General features: G+C 50.2%; 1 protein-coding gene across 7 annotated transcripts in view; it reads right to left on the bottom strand.

Moving 5' to 3' along the window:
• Nucleotides 1-7139: 7139 nt before the first annotated feature.
• The window catches only part of CCDC136 (coiled-coil domain containing 136), a 45269-nt gene continuing 36674 nt past the window's right edge, over nt 7140-15734 (bottom strand). For 6 of the 7 annotated variants that reach the window (XM_083572971.1, XM_083572970.1, XM_083572968.1 and 3 more), the window contains 2 exons: nt 14059-14202; nt 7140-8642 (listed from right to left, as the gene is read on the bottom strand). In XM_083572971.1, the coding sequence (XP_083429097.1) occupies nt 8535-8642; nt 14059-14202 (252 nt within the window). In that variant the 3' untranslated portion in view covers nt 7140-8534. Of the gene's footprint in view, nt 8643-12367; nt 12486-14058; nt 14203-15734 lie in introns of all 7 variants that reach the window. The other variant, XM_083572967.1, reaches the window with a different exon arrangement.

Raw genomic sequence — 15734 nt, 5'->3', positions numbered from 1 at the left:
GTCCTTTGTCCTTTGGAGAAAACGTGGTCTGATATTCTAGCCGGCTGTGATTCAGGCTGGACTGACCTAGTGGGTTATTTCTATCTAGGAAAGCTCCTGACGAATGCTATGTGCTGCCTTCGGCTTTCTCATGCCAGTTGGAGCGAGGGACGGCTTCTAGCGGCCAATCTGCCCCCACCTGCCCATCAGACACACATTTATGCACAAACATGAGTCACGCATGTGCTGGCTGTGGCTCAAAAGGGCCTCGCAGACCCTCCAGGTGCCTCTATTTTCCAGGGATAGTCCCCGATTTAAGTACAGAAGCTGTCCCGGTTTTTGATTTGATCCCAGAATGTCCAGCTTTTTCACTGGCGAAACATTGGAGGGTATGGAATTATGTGACTCCTGAGCCAAGGAGATAAGTAACTACACAACCTTTAGAAAACATCTGAAGGCAGCCCTGCATAGGGAAGGTTTTTTCCCATGTTTAATGCTTTATTATGCACTATAGCAGGGGCCAGCTATAAAAGGATTTTTTTTTTACATTTTTTTATGAGCAGGTATTTAATAATCATTTAATACTTTTATAAGCAGGTATTTGATGCTTAGATTTTAGAGATAGCTCACATATTTAATTAAGGAAAAATAGGTTGATATTTAATACACGTTTCATGGTATATTTAAAAATACATAACTTTGACATTAAGGGTTTTGTATTCCCATCATAGGGATATTGAAAGGTTTCTATTATAGGATATGTCACATAATCTGATATTCTTGCTTATATTAGCATGGTTGTTTAGAGTTTGTGTTGCATGCATGAGGCCTATTATTAATTGAATTTAAAATGGTGGTGAGGTGGGAACAACGTCCAGCGGAGATTTTGGACGAGGAAGGAGGCAACTGCAAAAACAGATGTGGCAAAGCTCTTCCGACAAAGCTGGGTCTTTGGCGAGATCCATCTTCAAATGTCTGGAGGGCTGTCCAGTGGAAGATGGAGAGAGATTGTTTCCTGTTGCCCCAGAGGAGAAGACTCGAACCCGTGGTTTCAAATGACATTGAAACAGATTCCCATTAAACATCAGGAAGAACTTTACGACGGCAAGAGCTATTCGACAGGGGGACGGTGGTGGGCTCTCCTACCTTGGAGGTTTACCCTTTCGCCCAAGACCACCCCCCAAAACATCATTCATACATACATCACAGAAGGAGGCAAGTCTACAACAAAAATCGTGTTTGCCAGGATACCTGATAACGGTCACTGATTGCTTTACCTGGGAAGCCTGGCCATTCTTTTGCGATGGTTAATACTGGAACTTCAAATGTCTGTATAAGGGCTTGTGCACCACTATTCAGGGTTCTCTTCCCTCCTGCACGGGGCCAGATTTGGGTTTGATGAGGCCCTCAGCTACTGAAGGTAATGGGGCCCTTTCTACGTCCAGCTGTCCTTTGTCAACAACAAATTGTTGCTGCTTTATGTGTTGAATATATGCCATATGGTCATTTATGGACCTAATAGGTATTTGTACATGTGGCCATACAACCAGTCCATGCAGAATGTAGGCACCCTATATATAGAGAGGAGCAAACCAGTGATATTTTAGGGAGCAGGCTAGCAGGCGGGGCCCATGACTTATTGGAGCCTACACAAGACAAAACACGCTTGCTGTTTGTCGTTTTTATTTTCTTTGTTTTTTATCTTCTATTTTGGAAATGTACATCCAGGTTTTTTCCCCTTTAATTTTTTGGGGGCCCCCAAGAGAGTGGGGCCCTAAGCTATAGCTTGTTGAGCGTATACATAAATCCACCGGGTGAGTGGGGAACGGCTTCATCTGCTCCGAATTGGGCCCCGTGAGGCAAAGGATCGGGCCCCTCTCTCTGCTGCGGGCCGATCTCTCTGCAAAAGAGGGTGGGCAAGACAAAGGCATCCTGGCAGCAGCTGGGTCCAGGGATTCCTGAATGGCCGAGCTCAGGGGTAATGTGGGAGGGGGGGAAATCTATTAATATCATGCCGAGTCAGGGGGGGCCGGACGCAGCCAAAGGACAGGAATTCTCCTCCTCTCCCCTGCAAGGCCAGCAGCCTCATGAGTCGCAGTCTTTTCCCAGACCCATCTGGGGTTGTCTGTCTCTCCGCCGTATCTGCAAAATGCAAGGGGGGGGGGCGCGGAGCTTGTCCAAAAACAAGAGAAATAAGCAAAGAAGATAAAGACAAAAACCAAAAAATATAATCCAGAAACAATGGAAATGTTTAAATGGTTATTTATGTAGACAAGGATTAAATGTAAAGTGTTGCTTGTGTTTATAAAAGATTTAGAAAACTTATTGATTGGAATACTTGTATGAAATTGCATGGGGAAAATATGGAATAACTGATACAATTTTGCTTAAAACATATGGTGCCTCGCAAGACGAAATTAATTCGTTCCGCGAATTTTTTCGTCTAGCGAATTTTTCGTCTTGCGAAGCACGAAATCCCATAGGAATGCATTGAAAATCAATTAATGTGTTCCTATGGTCAAAAAAAGTCCAAACAAAGCCAAATTTGGTACAACAAGAGTTTATTAAGTGTTCTTTAAAGTCACACATACTGTAAAGAGCATTTCAAAATTCAAACCCAGAATTTTTTTAAAAAAACAGCAGAGTGGCCCAATGGTCACAGAAAATCATAAAAATGCAGAAAAAAACCACACAAGCTTCCAGATTCTTGCAAACCCCTCCCCAACACCAAGTCCTTGAATTCCAAACACCCCAACCCAAAATCCAAAACCCCCCAAAAAAGTTTTAAAAGCTTAACTTACCAAATGGCTGCAAAAGAAGTTTTGGAAAAGCTTCAAAAATCACCAAAGTCTTTAAAAACCTCAAAAAAGGCTACTATGTACACTGCGTTCTATGAGTTGCTCCTCGAAGTCAATTCGCAACTGTATTAACGGTGTTAAGAAAAAGGAAACAAACTTGCAAGACGTTTTCGTCTTGCGAAGCAAGCCCATAGGGAAATTCATCTTGCGAAGCAGCTCAAAAAACGGAAAACCCTTTCGTCTAGCGAGTTTTCCGTCTTGCGAGGCATTCGTCTTGCGGGGCACCACTGTATATGAAGTGCAGTGTAAGCGATGGAAGTCAATCCCTGAAATTTTATTATTGAGATATTTGTAGAATAAATTTGGAAGAAATTCTTCCAATTTTTCTTCTTCTTCCAATTTTTCTTCTCTTCCTTTTTTCTTTTTTGCTCTTCTTTATATATGTGTGCTTATCTGAAATATATATGTATGTATTTGCAGTATTTTGCTTGTATTTTGTAATAATTATGTAGATAAAATTTAATAAAAAATAAAAAAAGAAATAAGCAAAGAAGAAAAAATGGGCACGAGCAAAGCAGCTTGTGAGGTCCATGGTCTTCTGGCGGTGCCGGGAGAGTGAGGAGGGCCAGAATTTATATGGGTACAGGCAGTGGTGTAGCGTGGGTTGCTGGTGCCCAGGGCAGGGAAAGTGTTGCGCCGCCCTGGTGGACTGGGCAGCCAGGGTAGAGGCACTTCCCAAAACAGGGCTGCCTTCAGATGTCTTCTGAAAGTCTGGTAGTTGTTGTTCTCTTTGACATCTGATGGGAGGGCGTTCCACAGGGCGGGCGCCACTACCGAGAAGGCCCTCTGCCTGGTTCCCTGTAGCTTTGCTTCTCGCAGGGAGGGAACCGCCAGAAGGTCCTCGGCGCTGGACCCCAGTGTCTGGGCTGAACGATGTGTGTGGAGACGCTCCTTCAGATATACTGGACCGAGGCCATTTAGGGCTTTCAAGGTCAGCACCAACACTTTGAATTGTGCTCAGAAATGTACTGATGCTGTTGCTGGGGTGGTGCCCTGCTGCTGGGTGCGTTGGCCTTGACTTCTCGGTCAGCCCAGGGGTGGGGTGCGTGCAGGCACCCCTTTGTAGCCACAAGGAGGAGGTAGTACTGCCCCAGCCCCAAAGGCCCAGCCTGGGCATGGTTTGCCTCCCCACTGCCCCAGAAACTCAGCCCAACGAGAGAGCCTCTTGTGGGGGTACCAGGTTGTGCCCTCTTAGAATTTGGACCCAGGGCAAAATTTGCCCCCACACTATGCCACTGGTTATGTGCCACCCCAAATTCCGAGATTTCAGGGGTTCTGGGCACTTACCCAGAAATTGGTTTCCTCGGAATGATCTCCAGGTGGAGATCGTGGTGTCTTCAGGTTATGTGGTTTTATCTGCACATATGTACAATCTGAGATTCCTCTATTCCGAACTTAAAAATGGAAAGTGTAATGCTGGTGGTCAACAAAAGAGGTTTAAGGACTCTCTCAAGGCAAATCTTTAAAAATGTAGTATAAACACCAACAACTGGGGAACACTGGCCTGTGAGCGCTCCAGTTGGAGAACAGCCTTTGCCAAAGGTGTCCTGGGCTTTGAAGGCACTCAGACTCAGGACACAAGGGAGAAACGTGCTAAGAGGAAGGCACGCTTGGCAAATCCACACCGTGATCAACTCCCACCCGGAAACCAATGTCCCCACTGTGGAAAGATGTGTGGGTCCAGAATTGGCCTCCACAGACTCTTATGGACTCATTGTTAAAACTGTGTTTATGGAAGACAATCTTACTTGGCTACAAGGGATCGCCAAAGAAGGAGAAGCATAAGACAGAGGGGCTCGCAGCATTAACCCCCAAACAGATCTCGCTTCTCCTTCAGTCGCACCTTTGGATCCAGCACAGAGCAAGGAGGTCTCTGTGGATCCAGCTTCCAGGCTGCTTTCAGCTCAGCTCATGCATAAATCTGTTTTTGTTCTCCTGCCTAGCAGCAAGGTGAAGTCTCCCTCACTTAGTTGTAGCTCCTGCAATGTGGCTGGTTCTTCTGGGATGCTGATGAGGACACTTAACTTGGGCAGCCAAGGCCATTGTCTTACAAAGAGGCTTATAATTGTAGAGTCGTAACTCTTAAGGGACCCTGTCAAGAGCAGGGGTAGGCAACCTAAGGCCCAGGGGCCGGATATGGCCCAATCGCCTTCTCAATTCGGCCCGCAGACGGTCCGGGAATCAGTGTGTTTTTACATGAGTAGAATGTGTCCTTTTACAGTCAAACCTTGGGTTGAAGTAGCTTCAGGTTCAGTATTTTCGTGTTGCGCTCTGCGGTGACCTGGAAGTAACGGAGCACATTACTTCCGGGTTTCGCTGCTCGTGCATGTGCAAAGGCTCAAAATGATGTCACGTGCATGCACGGAAGTGGCGAATCGCGACCTGCGCACACACATATGCACAGTCGCGGGTTACGCTCTACTCAGGATGCGAACGGGGCTCCGGAACAGATCCCGTTCGCATCCAGAGGTACCACTGTATTTAAAATGCATCTCTGGGTCATTTGTGGGGCCTGCCTGGTGTTTTTACATGAGTAGAATGTGTGCTTTTATTTAAAATGCATCTCTGGGTTATTTGTGGGGCATAGGAATTCGTTCATTTCCCCCAAAAAAATATAGTCTGGCCCCCCACAAGGTCTGAGGGACAGTGGACCGGCCCCCTGCTGAAAAAGTTTGCTGACCCCTGGTTTAGGGCATCCTCTGCTGGATTCTAGCCCTCCCTGGGTGCTGGGGGCCAGGAATTGGAAGGGGCTCAGGAAAGGACATCCAGACCAATACCCTCTCCCCCACAAACCCCATAACAATATCATTAACCTGCAAACCTCAAATCTTCCTGGTTTTTAGTACCTTTCAAGAAAGCATGTCTTGGCTGAACAAAAGTCTTAAAGGTAAAGGTAAAGGGACCCCTGACCATTAGGTCCAGTCATGGCTGACTCTGGGGTTGCGGTGCTCATCTCGCTTTTTTGGCCAAGGGAGCCGGCGTACAGCTTCCGGGTCATGTGGCCAGCATGACTAAGCCGCTTCTGGCGAACCAGAGCAGCGCACAGAAACGCTGTTTACCTTCCTGCCAGAGCGGTACCTATTTATCTACTTGCACTTTGACGTACTTTCGAACTGCTAGGTTGGCAGGAGCAGGGACCGAGCAACGGGAGCTCACCCTGTTGCGGGGATTCGAACTGCCGACCTTCTGATCGGCGAGTCCTAGGCTCTGTGGTTTAACCCACAGCGCCACCCGCGTCCCTCGCAAGCCCCCTAAAACTCGCCCCTTCTTTCCCCTCCTCCTCTCCACCCCAAATAAACACACACACAGTTCATTCTCTGGCTAGGGCGATGGGCTGGCCAGAGGCCACGCTCCTCGCTCGATATAGCCGATGAGGTTCTATCCCAGAGCACCTGGCCTCAAAAAGGGACTTGTGAGTAAGACACAGCATGCGCAGCCCCCAAGAACAGTTTGTGCTCCAGACGCTCTGAAGCAGGTCATGCGCTAGAGAGAAGCAGTAGCCCCTTCGCCTCTTGTGAGGGGGAGACTGAGGAATAGGCTGGGAGCTGGGTGAGCGTTCTGAGCTGCGGCCATCCCAGCGGGCACCACTGGCGGGTACCCATCTCATTCCTCCAGCCACCTGGGACAGCAATTATAGACCTGTGACTCACGTGGACCTTTCGGAGCCTGCCAGCTCATTTGAGACCCAGACACATTGCAGCCGTTGGCGCTTCTCTGCCACTCCTCGAAGGCCCCAGGGTTTTTTTCCCATGCTGCCCAAGCAAGGCCTGGTCAAGTGTGATCCCCAGAAGCGAGAAAATCCTCGTTAACGCCTGCAATGCATAAGAATATAAGGAGAGCCAATAATAAATCTGTATAGGTTTATTCAAAGGGATGTGGGTGGCACTGTGGGTTAAACCACAGAGCCTAGGACTTGTTGGCGGTTCGAATCCCCGCGACGACGGGGTGAGCTCCCGTTGCTCGGTCCCTGCTCCTGCCAACCTAGCAGTTCGAAAGCACGTCAAAGTTCAAGTAGATAAATAGGTACCACTCTGGCGGGAAGGTAAATGGCATTTCCGTGCGCTGCTCTGGTTCACCAGAAGCGGCTTAGTCATGCTGGCCACATGACCCGGAAGCTGTACGCCAGCTCCCTCGGCCAATAAAGCAAGATGAGCGCCGCAACCCCAGAGTCGGCCACGACTGGACCGACTGGACCGGTCAGGGGTCCCTTTACCATTATATCCTCTCCTGCCACCCTGAACATTCCCACACTGCCTTCACGCGGAAAAACGCAACCAGGACAGAAGAGAGCCAAGCCTCATGTATTTAGAAAGGTCTTTGTTTTCCCATTTCCTTTTGTTACTGAGTTACAACATAGAACAAAGACGAAAGAGAAAGATCTGCAGGCGGTCTCCAGCGGCTTTTCGGGGGTGGCCCCCTTCTTGGACAGAAGTCGGGAGCAGAGCTCGATGAATGAGACGTGGAAGAGGTGAGGAGGGGGTGACAGACTGTGAGGTGACGGAGGACGGGTGCCCACGAAACATGCAGGGCAAGGATTTGGCGCCCCGGATCCCGGAGGGCTGTGCTACAGTCCACATGCTGTGGCTCCCCCACCCGTTGCTACCTGGGTGGGGCCTCGATTGCTGGAAGCGCTGTCGGACGAGGACAGTCCCGGGGGACCCAAACAGGCCTTAAGGGACCCCTCTGCATCCCAGTGGTCCCTGAACCATCATGCCTGCGTCGAAGGTGCAAAGAGGGACACACACATACACACACACACACACACACACACACACACAAACTCTGTGAGCGTTCCTAGGGCCAGGAGGAAATGGTGCACAGCTGTGGGACGAGACCACAATGGAGAAAGAGGAGGGGGACGGAGCTAGGGTGGAATGCATAGATTCAGGATCCGGCCCGGGTTGGGGATAAGCGAGAAAGGTTATCACTGATGGAGAGGAGAATGAAAGAAATTCACAGGTCGATCCGTTCTGCTCCGGGCCCCTCCGGAAGTTGCTTCCTGTTCACAGTGTGTTGAAACAGATTTTAAATATTGCCTAGAGGAAAATGCCCCCCCCAGCTCCCCACACCTCTTCATCCCGACCCTGGCTGCCAATCTTTCCTGCTGGGAAAGCGCATCAGGTCCCTTCCGGTTATTGCAGAGGTCAGCCACCCAGAGGGCAGGTATTGCTCTCGGTTGCCCCCTTGGACTGGCACAGAAGAGCCGGGGAGGGGGGTAAAAGAGGGGAGAGGTACCATGGGGTCCCCAGGTCCTGCTTTTTCCAGGGGGGGCCACCAGGAGGTGAGACGGACTCATAATCCCCATCTCTCTTCCCTCCCAGCCAACGCCTGGGCTCCTCCAGGTTGGGACCACTGATGGGGAGAGCGAGGACTGCACCCCAGAGGTCCCTGGCGGCAGGGGAGGGGGCAGGGCAGGTGGGAAGCTGGAAGCCCGGTTGCAAGACCCCCCCCCCAAAAAACCCCACCTTGGTTCATCCTCAGCAGAAGCAGGGAAGGAAGGGGAATGGATAACTGATGATGGGTGAAGGTTCGCTTGGCGTGGCTGATGGCGAGACCGGCCTTCCGAGCAGCGGTTGGGTTAATGGGGGGCGGTGGGGGGGGGACAGGTGCTCAGTCCTCACAGAGTTGGGGTGGGGAGGGGTACGTGGCGCAAGGGGCCCCCTCTTCGAGGGGTGGGTGTCCAGGTGTGCAGGCTCCTTAGGGCGGCGTCCAGCTGCTGGTGTATCTCTTTACGCAGGGGTAGAGGAGGAGGCCCCCGGCAAGGACGGCGAAGAGAGCAAGAGGCTTCATCCCTCCAGCTGGGACCTGCAGGGGAGGAGGAGAAGGAGAAAGGGGGGGTCAGCAAGGGAGCCTTAAAACCCACCCACCTGGCTCCAACCCCGCTCCATGCACTAGGGTTAATTGAACCACACGGACACCCGCAGGCGTGCATTGCAACCCGCGCTTTCGGCACGCGGGGGGGCGGGGGGCTCGTGTTCGAATCCCGCTTGCTGGGTCGCCGCCAGACATCTGGTTGGCTGTCGTGAGAACAGGGTGCTGGACTAAAGGGCCATTGGATTGATCCTGTAGACTTTTACGTTCTTATGAAGGTGATTCCTAGGAAGGCTGGTAGCTCAGCCATCTATCTATCTATCTATCTATCTATCTATCTATCTATCTATTTATTTATTTCTGAGCTGGTAGCTCAGTCATTTATCTATTTATTTATTTATCTATCTATCTATTTATTTAGGGACCCTGGTGGCGCTGTGGGTTAAACCACAGAGCCTAGGGCTTGCTGATCAGAAGGTCAATCAGAAGGTCGGCGGTTCGAATCCCCCGTGACGGGGCGAGCTCCCATTGCTCGGTCCCTGCACGTCAAAGTGCAAGTAGATAAATAGGTACCGCTCCAGCAGAAAGGTAAACGGCGTTTCCGTGCGCTGCTCTGGTTCGCCAGAAGCAGCTTAGTCATGCTGGCCACATGACCCGGAAGCTGTATGCCGGCTCCCTCGGCCAGTAAAGCGAGAGGAGCTCCGCAACCCCAGAGTCGTCCGCAAGTGGACCTAACGGTCAGGGGTCCCTTTACCTTTACATATTTATTTATTTCTGAGCTGGTAGCTCATTCATTCATTCATTTATTTAATTATTTATTTATTTATTTATCTATCTATTTCTGAGCTGGTAGCTCAGACATCTATCTATCTATCTGTCTATCTATCTATTTATTTCTGAGCTGGTAGGTCAGTTATTTATTTATTTAGTAAATGTATTAGCCACCCTATTTTTTTTATTTTTATTTTTTGCCAGGGCAACTCAAAGCGACTTACAAAAAGAAAAGAACAAAAAGACATGCATTAAAACCAGGTGGGAGAAATACGTTAAAACACCCTCCCTTATTCTGGAAAGCCATCAGTAGTTACAAGCTGGTATAGCTCAGTCCGTAGCTATGCCAGGGTTGCGGATTCGAGACCCGCATTGGGTAAAAGGTTCCCGCATTGCAGGGGGTTGAGCTAGATGACCCTCGTTGGTCCCAACTCTATGATTCTGTCAAAAGCCAGAGAAAGGCCTGGTTGAAGAGGAATGTTTTTGACTGCTGGGAGCTGCCCAGAGTGGCTGGGGAAACCCAGTCAGATGGACGGCATATAAATAAATACAGTGGTACCTTGGCTTACATGCACTTCAGGTTACAGACTCCGCTAACACAGAAATAGTGCTTCAGGTTAAGAACTTTGCTTCAGGATGAGAACAGAAATTGTGCTCCGGCGGCGCGGCGGCAGCAGGAGGCCCCATTCACTAAAGTGGTGCTTCAGGTTAAGAACAGTTTCAGGTTAAGAACGGACCTCCGGAACGAATTAAGTACTTAACCCGAGGTACCACTGTAAAGTGTTGTTGTTGTTAATTGAATTTATATACCACCCTATATCTGGAGGGGGGGTGAGTGGGTCTCAGGGCGCTTCACAGAATAAAATCAAGATATTAAACCACAAAATACCTAATAAAAATAAAAACAGCAACCCAATACGCCCCCCCCAAATATATATTTTAAAAGGGCATAGGATGTAAATTGAATCAACCAAATGAGGGACGTTTTCGCCTAGTTAATATTATTATTGTCGCCGTTATGCTTAAATGAAGGTGCCAGGGGAGCCTCTCCTGGGGACAGCATTCCACAAACAGGGAGCCACTGCAGAAAAGGCCCTGTTAGAATCACAGAATTGTAGCGTTGGAAGGGACAGTGAGGATCATCCAGTCCAACCCCAAGCAATGCAGGACTATGCAGCTGCCCCATACGGGAATCGAACCTGCCACCTTGGCGTGATCAGAACCACGCTCTAAGCAACTGAGCTATCTTGTGTTGCCACCCTCTGGGCCTCTCGTGATGGAGGCAGGTGAAGAAGGGCCTCAGAGGATGATCTCAGGGTCCAGGTCGGTTCATATGGTTAGAGGCGTTCCCTGAGGCATCGCAGTCCTGAGCAGTTTAAGGCTTATAGGTCAAAAAGCAGCACTTTCGAGCTGGGAAACTACCGTATTTTTCGCTCCATAAGACACACTTTTTCCCTCCTAAAAAGTAAGGGGAAATGTGTGTGCGTCTTATGGAGCGAGTGCACGGGGGAGGCAGGCAGGAAAAGCCCCCAAGAGCCGCACACAAGCTCCGCATGGCTCTTGAGGGCTTTTCCCCATGAGGGAGAAGGGACTGGCAGCCTTAAAGGGTGCGCGGCTCCTGTGGGCTTTTGCGGGAGGTGGGGGTATTGCCATAGCCGCACGCAGCCCCTCCGGCCGGGAGAGGCTGCGCGCGGCTATGGCAGAAGCCAAGAAAGCAAGCAGGCTGGATCCCACTTGGCTTCTTTGCTCTTTGGGGCTGGGGGGAGGGCAACCCGGGCTTCCCCCGACAGCCCCAGAAGCTCTGGGAGAAGCGGACAGGCTGTGCGCTCTTTGAAGCTGGGGGGGGGGAGATTTTTTTCCTGATTTCCCCCTCTAAAAACTAGGTGCGCCTTATGGTCCAGTGCGCCTTATGGAGCGAAAAATACGGTAATGGGCAGCCAGGATTGGCATTATATCCTCAAACCGGTGAGCAACCGGGCTGCCGAGTTTTTCAAAGGGAGGATGTAGGAAGCGCCTCTTAACCCTTCCAGATGTTTCTGCCCTAGAGCCAGGGCCGGATTTCGGTTTGATAAGGCCCTAAGCTACTGAAAGTAATGGGGCCCTTTCTATGTCCAGCTGTCCTTTGCCAACAACAAATGGTCGCAGTTTTTTGTGTTCAATGTATGCTAGATTGTAATTTATAGACCTAATAGGTATCGAAAGCCATTTGCACATAACAAAATATGTATTTTATCAAAGTAATATTTTGGGACACTGTGGTCTAAACCACCGAGTCTCTTAGGCTTGCTGATCGGAAGGTCAGCGGTTCGAATCCCCATGACAGAGTGAGCTCCTGTTGCTCGGTCCCTGCTCCTGGCAACCTAGCAGTTCGAAAGCACGTCAAAGTGCAAGTAGATAAATAGGTACTGCTCTGGCGGGAAAGTAAACGGCGTTTCCGTGCAATGCTCTGGTTCACCAGAAGCGGCTTAGTCCTGCTGGCCACATGACCCGGAAGCTGTACGCTGGCTCCCTTGGCCAATAAAGCGAGATGAGCGCCGCAACCCCAGAGTCAGTCATGACTGAACCTAATGGTCAGGGGTCCTTTAAATCCGGCACTATCTAGAGCTCCCGTCAGCCCCCGCAGGAAAACCTCTGGAAAGGCGTCCCTAACCCAAAGTCTATTTTTTAAAAAATAGGAATTGGTTTGTTCCTGCTCTGCCTCACCGGAGGAGGAAACGCAAGCATGGGGAGATGATTTCTTGTGAAGGGGGAACAGGGTGTGCGGCAGGCGATGGGTTGGGGAAGGAGGCGAGGGGGGGGTGCAGGGCAGGTGCATGGGTGTGACTGCAAGGGGGGGGACAACAATGACAAAGCAACCCAATGTTGGGGACGGGGAATGTGTGCCCTTGCTTCATGCAGGAGACGCAAGCCAAGTGCAGCCTAGCAGACCAAGCGGACGATACCAGTACCTGATTCGGGGCGTTAGGAAGACATCTCAGCCCGCCAGCACCAAAGCAGGGCTACTATGATAACCAGTCCTATGAGAGGGAGGGAGATGATGGCGGGAGGGTCAGGCGCGTGGGGGACCTGTGGGGTTCCGGGGGGCGGTGTGGGGAGGGAGAGCATGGGATGGAGGGCGGAGAGGATGCCACAAACACCACGGAGGGGAGATGAGCCGAGGCAGGGGACGAGAGAAAGAGAGAGGGGAGAGAGAGAGAGAGAAAGAAGTTAGGCCACAGGGTGTCTCGGCTGCCCGTGTGGGACAGGGGTCTGAAATTTCGGGCCCGGATCCTGCTTCAGAGCCGCCTACGTGCCATGACTCTGCACCGAAAAATTTGGGGGTCTGGGAAGGAGCTGGCTACACAGAATTCCTACCACCCACCGGGAAAGGGGAATGCTCAGAATTGCGATTGTGCTGGAATTGGAGTCAGTCAATGTGTGTGTTTAAAAAAGCAACCACACGAGACGTTGTGCAGGAATTGCTGTGTCTCCCAAACCCTGTCGTCTGGCGTTTGTGGGCACAGCACCACCAAAAGTGCACCGACAACAGATCCCCACGTAGTATCTGGCGCTGCTATACGTGCCGTGTGATACCTGTTCCGCATTTGTAAGAAATCAATCTTTCTGTGCGACGCCACCCACGCTTTCGAACTCCCTGCCCAATGACATCAGGCAGGTGCCTTCCCTGTATATTTCTTAGCGCCTGCTAAAAACATTTCTGTTTGGTCAAGCCTACCCAGACACGGGTGGCGGTGTGGGTTAAACCACAGAGCCTAGGGCTTGCCAATCAGAAGGTCGGCAGTTTGAATCCCCACGACGATGGGGTGAGCTCCCGTTGCTCGGTCCCTGCTCCTGCCAACCTAGCAGTTCGAAAGCACGTCAAAGTGCAAGCAGATAAATAGGTACCACTCCGGCGGGAAGGTAAACGGCGTTTCCATGCGCTGCTCTGGTTCGCCAGAAGCGGCTTAGTCCTGCTGGCCACATGACCCGGAAGCTGTACGCCGGCTCCCTCAGCCAGTAAAGCGAGATGAGCGCCACAACCCCAGAGTCGGCCACGACTGGACCTAATGGTCAGGGGTCCCTTTACCTATACCCAGACATGCAGAACACAGATGTGCGATTTAACCTGCCTTCAATTTCTTGCTGGTTTTACCTTTTGAACATTTCAAAGAATTGCTGTTACCGCTAATTTTATTTTTCCCTTCTCTTTGTAAACCGCATTGAGGTATGTCTCTCCTCACCCCCACCCCCAATCAAACGGTGCATAAATTTATTTATGAAATAAACAAATAAAACGATTAATATGTCCCTGTGGAGACACTGAGGCGGCTGGTTCTTAAAATCCTGTCTGGAGAGGACCGCTGCGTTTCAGAAAGGTTTTGCCCCCAAAATTCAAACTTGAACCTTATTTCCCGTGATTATCTGATTCATGCTGTACTTGTGGTGTTCATGCTATTGCTGTTTGTTGCTTGTAAACCACTTTGGGATTCATTTGAACGGAAAGCGGCATAGAAATGCAATCAGTCAATCAATTAATCAATCACCCCTACTTAAGGGAAAGGGTTGCTCCAGCCCCCAGCTCCCCACTGGACCGAGCAGAGCAACCCGTCACACACATACACACGCACACACATGTGCCCAAACACCTCTGAGGATTTACCCGTCCTCCGATGGGGATGGTGCCGTTAAGTCTCTCAATCTCTTCCTTGCACATCCGCAATTCCTCGTGCAGCTGCTCCCGTTCGTTCTGGCTGAGCCAACACTTACTCTCCATCTCTCGCAGGATGTCCTGGGTTTGGTCGTGCTGCCAGAGAAGAAGGAAGAGCAGAGCGTCAGCGGACAAGCCGGGCATCCCTTCGCGTACCTTTCCGACACATGGGGTCTTAGTGGGATCCAGGAGCAGCTGGTGGGACTGGGTAGGGCAGGAGGCACGGAGACCAACAGCAGGTGGCGCCAGAGCCACTGGCTAGGCACGATGTGGTGGTCAGGTGGGACTGCTATGAGGAATTATGAAAAATGGAGCAAGCCATTGCGTCAGCAATGAAAGCATTGCTTGAGTGGGATTGAATCATTGGCAATAATTCCTGATCAAATCCCACAAGCCTCTGCTTCTCTGCCCCATTTTCTCTACTGCCCATTTTCTCTGCCTGACAGGCACGTATAAGCATTCTAAAACGCAGACCAGTTGCTTCACCGGACATCCTCAGTACATAAGATAAGGAGGTAGCTTTGATGTAGATTTTGTTAATCTTTAGGTAGATTTTAAGGGCCAGGAAGAGAATTCACAAGGAGATGGCAAATACTATCTTTTGTTTCCTTGCCTGCCCTTTCCTTTCCTGTTTACCGCCTGTTTATGACCTCCAGGGTTTGCTAAATGCATTCCTCCTTGATTCCTGTTTTATTTAGCCTGAACATGCACGCATGCTCAAATTAGTTCTTTGTAGTTAAAAGGATTTCTCTGATCTAACTTTGTCCCATGTGGTTTTTTCGAAATGCTCAGGGGAAATCTGACTGGATCTTACAAGCGCTTGTTAAAAGTTCTTTTGTTAATAAAAGGGACCTGGGCCAGGATGTGACAGATTATTATTGACACTTCCTCCCAGAGTCTTGCTGGCCAAGCCTCGTGTGTATTTTATCAATCAGGGTCCAATCCTGAAAGGAGACTTTGCCTTTGGAAGGCAAAGCACAGCCAATTGATTCTAGTTTCATCCCCATCCTCTTCCCCTTTGCTACGTTTGGCAGGCAGAAGTCCTGGAGTGAAGAAGGAGGGGAAATCTGACAGGCAGTGCTACTCCCCTGGACTGGGGGTCAAAAATAAGGCAGAGAGGTCAGGGCCGGACTGAGGTTGGTGCGGCAGTTCCCTGTATAGGACCAGGCTCTGCAGATGCAACCCCTCAGATTCAGGTGTACAGTTACCGTAGTGGGGTGTGTGTGTCTTAATAATAATAATAACTTTTATTTATACCCCGCCCTCCCTGGCCAGAGCCAGGCTCAGGGCTGCTAACACCAATAAAATCACAGTAAAAACATAATAGGTGGAAAAGGGGGGGGGGACCAATTTAAAATATAGGTTAAAATGCAATTTAAAATGCAGCCTCATTTTAAAAGTAGCCCATAGAACAAAACCGTAAGGGGAGGGGAAACATAAGGGTCAGACTGAGTCCAAACCAAAGGCCAGGCGGAACAGCTCTGTCTTGCAGGCCCTGCAGAAATATGTCAAGTCCCGCAGGGCCCTAGTCTCTTGGGACAGAGCGTTCCACCAAGTCGGGGCCAGTGCTGAAAAGGCCCTGGCCCTAGTTGAGACCAGTCTAACCTCCTTGAGGCTCGGGACCTCCA

This window comes from Podarcis filfolensis (genome assembly GCF_964270895.1).
Source record: "Podarcis filfolensis genome assembly, chromosome: 10".
Taxonomy (NCBI): domain Eukaryota; kingdom Metazoa; phylum Chordata; class Lepidosauria; order Squamata; family Lacertidae; genus Podarcis; species Podarcis filfolensis.
The sequence above is the reverse complement of the archived record's forward strand: the minus strand, read 5'-3'. Positions and strand labels throughout refer to the sequence as shown.